At 38.5% G+C, this 6,142-nt stretch overlaps 1 protein-coding gene across 1 annotated transcript in view; it reads right to left on the reverse strand.

The window, feature by feature from the left end:
- Window positions 1-1,280: 1,280 nt before the first annotated feature.
- LOC101310067 (linoleate 13S-lipoxygenase 2-1, chloroplastic-like) overlaps window positions 1,281-6,142 on the reverse strand; it is a 6,654-nt gene continuing 1,792 nt past the window's right edge. Inside the window, exons 3-10 of the mRNA XM_004308163.1 lie at window positions 4,675-4,946; window positions 4,119-4,350; window positions 3,563-3,880; window positions 3,372-3,464; window positions 3,083-3,207; window positions 2,568-2,869; window positions 2,167-2,433; window positions 1,281-2,043 (exon numbers count right to left, since the gene is read on the reverse strand). Of these exons, the coding sequence (XP_004308211.1) occupies window positions 1,281-2,043; window positions 2,167-2,433; window positions 2,568-2,869; window positions 3,083-3,207; window positions 3,372-3,464; window positions 3,563-3,880; window positions 4,119-4,350; window positions 4,675-4,946 (2,372 nt within the window). The remainder of the gene's footprint in view (window positions 2,044-2,166; window positions 2,434-2,567; window positions 2,870-3,082; window positions 3,208-3,371; window positions 3,465-3,562; window positions 3,881-4,118; window positions 4,351-4,674; window positions 4,947-6,142) is intronic.

Genomic DNA, 6,142 nt, shown 5'->3' on the forward strand with positions numbered 1-6,142 from the left:
GAGCGAATAGGAAAATGCTAGACTCAATGTGTAGAAAACAAGAATGACAATTTTCAACAACCAAAGAGCATGAGGAGCCTTGCTCCATATTTATAGGCTAAGTGCAAGCTATGACGAAGCAGGCACATTAACCAAATCAACAAAGCTTTTTTTTGAACTATAGCTTTTTGTCTGAAAGTAATAGGACAGATAGGATCATAGGGATCCATTAGTTATAAGACAAAAGTTAAGATAAACTTTCCCAAAGGGGAATGAAGCCAAAAGAAAAGAGGCAAATGGTTTTGAAAAACTTAATCAGTTTAAGTCAAGGATAATGAGTCTACAAAACCGCTAACCCTATTAGGACACAGAGGCCAGCTGATAGCTTGGGCGGTGCATCACATGAGTCAGCTGCTGGTTTGTGCACAAAACCCAGTTGGACTCATGAGGCTAAAGACATGTGGTCACGGGTTGTGGGTTGGCTTAGCAACACAACCCTAGACTGACTTGGAGCTCAAGAACAATTAACAAATGTTTTGTTTAAAAGGGATTTGAAATTCAAACACTTAAAAACTAAAGCAAATACATTTGAATATGCACAATGGTCAAACACAACAGATATGATAGATACAACAAGGGTATCCATCAAATCTGGATGGCAAGCAAAGCTGCCATCCTTGGTGAATGAATGTGATGCACATGCATAAACTACCTGATGCACATGAGATCTGTCAGATTCTTCATTCTTCACTTGAGCGGTCCTTACTATCAAGCTACAACATGTAGTTCGTATCCTTGTGTTTTGATCATAAAGGGATAGCCAATAATTCATATACCAACAGACATATATAATATACTCATAATTACTATGCAAAATGATACTAAATTGCACTCCATCCCTAGAGCTCCAAAAAAAACAAGACTTGGGTTTCTCGAATTCTTCTTCCTTGTCTGGCAGTGCTCGTGATCGATACTGGCCACGGCCCGACAGCTACTGGGTTGCTACTTGATGTCTATGGGCTCGAGCATTCAAGAGGGAGGTTGAATCATGTCTTGGCTAGTTTGATTTGGCTATGGACTCTGTGTGCGTATCTCTTGGCATGGTGTTACTTTGTGTTATTGATTCAAAAGAATGCTACTAAACTGTTGAAGAACATATTATTGATTACTTTGCTCATCATGCATTCAGCCTTGAGCTGTAATTTATAATGCAGACACCGCATGTTGTTTATTCCAATTTATAATCAAGGGCTAGTTACTGACACAAATTTTACAAAATTAGATGCGTCACAGAATAGATTTTAGATGGAGATGCTATTAGGGACTCCCATTCCTGTGACCCCAGGTTTTGAGAATGGTTTCAGAAGCTCATATGGTACAACCCCTGCTCCAACTCTGTTTCTCAGGCTCTTATCGGCATTCCTCTCATTGATAATTCTTTCTAGCTCTTTTAAACTGTCTTTGAAACACTCGAATGCATCCATTATAACAGGATTTTCAGTCCAGGATGGCTCCAAAATCTCACCAATATACTCCTCATCAGGTGAATGTGTCGATAGCACATCTAACACAGCCATCACTGTTGTTGCTTGAATCTTTGAGGGAAAGCAGTTTAGAAGTACTGTTTCGGGTTTCGTCATAAAAGTATCGACAGCCTCATCGGATGGATCTTCACATGGCATGTTGGTTCGAGCTATTGTAGGTCTGTTCGGAAAGTATCCAGCATATGTGTACTGCCCAAAGTTCACAGCTGCATGGTGGCCAGATGTGACCCAAATTATTGTTGTCAAAACATGAACGAGGTCTTTTTGGGTTTTCAGAACAGGCCACCATGGCTCATCTTTTTTGTCTTCATGGCCTTTAGTTCTAACTTCTGTCCACCAACCTTGAAGCTCCTCATCACATTCAACAACACTAGCGTCTTGGTAGTAGTGATTTACATAGTCGCTCACCCACTTCTTAATGGCATCCCAAAGAATAAGACCGTCGTTTGCAAAAGGGTAGTCTTCAATTGTTAGCTTCAGACCATGCTGCTTGGCCGTTGGATCCTCAACTGCCATTCCCCTGAAAGTAATAAAAACTAACTAATTAGTAGTTAAAATTCTATGCTACAGATACCAAGTATAAGATATTCCTTTGTAATACATAATAATTTGGAAAAAGAATGCAGTTTGAACCTATAAATACCTTCTTATCAGATCTGCTGGCAAAGCTTCCATGTCAAAGCGCCAGAGTTTGTCATAAGCAGCAGAACTAAGCTCCATAGAGTACTTTCCTGGTGAAAAGCTACTCTCAATGACTCCGCCTGCATTAATTAGGCTTTCTCGAGCCAGAGCGTTTATTTCCATTGTATACCGAAAATGAGGATTAAGAAGTCTATAGATGGGATGGATAGCACTCATTTGCCGATTAGCTGCAATTATGTATGGCTCTGTCACACAGTGAGTCCGAAGCCTGTGAAAATAATTATGATTACAGACAAGTCACACCGCATATAGTATATGTTTTGATTAATAATCCCTAATTCTGTGGTTACCATCTGCCCATAAGAATAAGGATTTAAACCTAGTTTAGTACCATTTTCTTACCAGTGGATCACAAGCTGATGATAGCCAGAGTCATGAGCACAAACATGAGCTTTAGCAAGCCTCCATAGCCATATACCAGTGGCATCCCAGCATGGGATGAAGACTTGCTTCCATTGTGGCTTGTCACCAGTTGGTGGCCGAGTAAGTTCAATAGCAATAGGCCTCAGACAGCCACTCTCAGTAAGAAAGAATAGTGTCCGAGAACCATACAACGTGGTCCCTTCAATTTCTCTCACTTTGTTCACTAAAGGAATGAGCAGGTCATGATAATCCAAGAGAAAGAACTTCTTTTTCTCCAAGGCCTGCATTTCAATATCTCGCAGTTTTTCTTTCACATAGCAAATAACACAAATGGTCACGCATAAACATGTACAGGATTGAATCATTAGAAATCAGATGCATCATAATGGGGAACAATTCATCCACTCAAGCAGATAGATAATCAAAACAGGACGACATGAGGAGGTCAATAGTGTTCAGAATGTGAGAGATTAGCAAGGGATTTTAAAATCTACCTCATTGACAGTCATGAAACCCTTAATCTCTTTCTCCACAAGTTCAGTTGTGATCAATGATTCAGGTGAACCGTACATCTCAGGGTCAAGTTTACTTTTCAGCGGCCATTCGTGTAAAAGAAATTCTTTTTAAAAAAGCAAGAGCTGAGGGCCACAAGAGGAAAGAAAGAGAGATGTTACATCAAAACACAGAACTAAGGAGGGGAAAGAAAGGCAAAGAAGCTACAGGTTTTGGTTTACTTATGGAATTAAAAGATTCGTATCAAAAAAAAAAAAGAAAAAAAGTTACCAAGTACCTTAACTAGCTCAATACTAAATGGATTAAGACCAGCTAGAGTTTGCCGAGAAAATTCTTCATCTCTGAACCAAGAAAATTTATCACCTGCAACAGAAGAGATAAATCAAGAGGTAACAATAAAAGATTGTTCCTTGGAACTTCTACACATATAGACATATATAAAGAGAGGACAGGAGGCATACGGTCAAGCATTGCTGGAGTCTCAAAGAGCAAAAGATCTTTCTGCTCATCACTGATAGCCCTCACTAGCCTTGGAATGACTGACCTTAGAAAACCAATTGTTTTGGGTGTAGGCAACGCGATGCCTTCGTTAAACAAAGAATCTATTTCTTTGAAGAGCGGAAATCCCAAGTTCCGGTCAAGTGATACTTCTAGCTGAGGGAGCAATGCGTGCAGCACAGATTTTAGTGTCTTTCCGTTGAATGTGAGATGTTTCTCCTCTGAAAACGCTTCATCTCTTGGTATATACACACTAGTGCTTCTTTCTTCAGATAATGGGTCTGCATTGACATTTGACAATAGAACATAGCATGTACAAAATTATCAATAAATTCATTTTCAGGCTATTAATTACTACTAGCTAGCCAGCCTTGTTTTTGTATTTTTCATGAGATCAGCTCATTTTCTGTTTTATCAATTGATTCGTTGTGAATTGAAACACTTTATGATTAAGGAAAAGCACATCATTAGAATTCCTTTTTTTTTTCTTTTTTTTTTTTTTGCTAATGGTCAGTATACCCTTTTCAGTGCGCGGACGTCCTGTTCTGCAGCGCCTAGGGTATGGAAGCTCTTTGCCGCCCAGGACTGGTCTAGCTAGTGTGCTATCTGGAACTCCGAGATCATTATATTTATCATAATCGTAAATTCTATCTGATTTTTTTCTTTCATCCTCTCCATTTCCTCGCAAAATTCGCAGCTCCATTTCTCTTAGCCTGATCAACCCGCTTGGAGTCTCTGATGGCAAATAAGACTGGTTCATTGTGCACACAAGTTAACATCTTAGAATTATGGAAGGCACATTTGTTACATGACGAAACTGGCCATATTCAGCATAGTAATTTAAAGAAGGAAGCATATGAAAATCTTGAATGATCAATGTTAATTTGAGTAAAGTAGTTCATCCTATGAGGCTCTTAGGAGCAATACAGAATCATATATGAATAAATTACAAAAGATTCCCGAATTATGACGCTACTTTCATTTTCATATACCTAACCCTTCAAATATTTGCATTTTCATACTTGACTATCAAATATTCAAATATTCAATTAATTTCCTTAGATCGATCACTAACCTTGTTGGTGAAGAAAATTCTCTTCTGTGCATTATAATGCTTGGAATGAACCCATGAGGTACAGGGAATGGTGAGAGTGGAACCATTTGGGAAGCCGGTGAGGTTGATGGTCTGGATGTAAATCTCCTTGCGGTGCTCATTCTCAACCAGAACAGCTCCAATCTCTCCAAATCCTTTTGGGATGCTAAACTCACTCTCATATAACACCTCCTCAACGTCTCTCTTCACTCTGTGCGAGTGCCCCTTTATCGGTTCCTTCTCTTTTCCTGTCTCTACCAGAATTGAATAAATATACGATTAAATCATGAAAGAACGGAAAGATATAAAACGGTTTATTCGGGTTTCTCACTCTAGGGTTCTTTCTACATCTTGCCGTCACAAATCAGATATGGCAGCGGTGAGGCTGTTGCTAGCTCGTTCTGGCAGTCTACCATCAGGTGTTCTCCAATTTATTTCAAGCATTTAGGTTTTTAGGATATATGGTACGCGCTTCTTGGGAGACGGGAATCCCGGCCTCCTTTCAAATGAAGGTCCTAGAAGTTATTTATTTATTTATTTATTTTATTTTTTTTTGAAGCTAGGTCCTAGTCTCCTAGAAGTTATAAGAATAAATTGTGATTTGTAGTTGGACACTTTTGGACCGATTTGTTTCATTTCTTGACAAAAAAAATTAACTTTTACACTAAACATCGATCAGTTTTGCAAATCTTAAAGATATAGGAATACATCCACCCAAGTATATTAATTTTCTAAACGTCAAAACCCTAAAGTTGCCGCTCTACGATAGCCACCAAATCCTATACCTCTTTCCAATCAAATGGCCTCCTCCTTGTTCTCAAAGAAGAACGGCGAGTCCTCCTCTAAGACATTGTTCTTCATCGACAACATTAAACATTCACAGCCTGTCTCGCTCTTGGGTGTTCAAAGGTTGTGGACATATCTGCTAACATCTCGGGTGCGCAATGTAGGGCTATCAGTCCATTTTGGTTTTGAAGCCTCTCAACCCTGAACCACATTCTTTGGCGAACATAAAGAAGTTTTGAATAGAATTTAGATGCTCGAAATCCAGATTTAAAAGCCTACGAAGCTGAAGCCGAATAAGGAGCTAGAGGAACATAAACTAAATTTTGAGAAAGTGCCTAAGCCTACTAACCCTAGCTCTAAGGGTAAAGAGGTTCTTTAAATTTTGTCAGATTAGAACTTTGCCTATAATATATTAATTTGCTATTTTAGATTATAGGCGCTCCGATCCCTTTTAAATAATCGAGCATGCTTAATGTAATAAGAGTACTATCATATGCTAATTGTTTGTTCTTATATGTCTTATACACGCAAGACAGTGCAATATAATAATCTGTAAGTGTAACCAGTACTTGAGTTAAATGAGATTATTAAATTGTTATTATTTAAAAGAAATTATTATAGGAATCATTTATGATTCTAAAATTTTCTTAAGAAAAAAAAAAAG

The sequence above is a fragment of the Fragaria vesca genome, linkage group LG7 (assembly GCF_000184155.1).
Source record: "Fragaria vesca subsp. vesca linkage group LG7, FraVesHawaii_1.0, whole genome shotgun sequence".
NCBI classification, from domain to species: domain Eukaryota; kingdom Viridiplantae; phylum Streptophyta; class Magnoliopsida; order Rosales; family Rosaceae; genus Fragaria; species Fragaria vesca.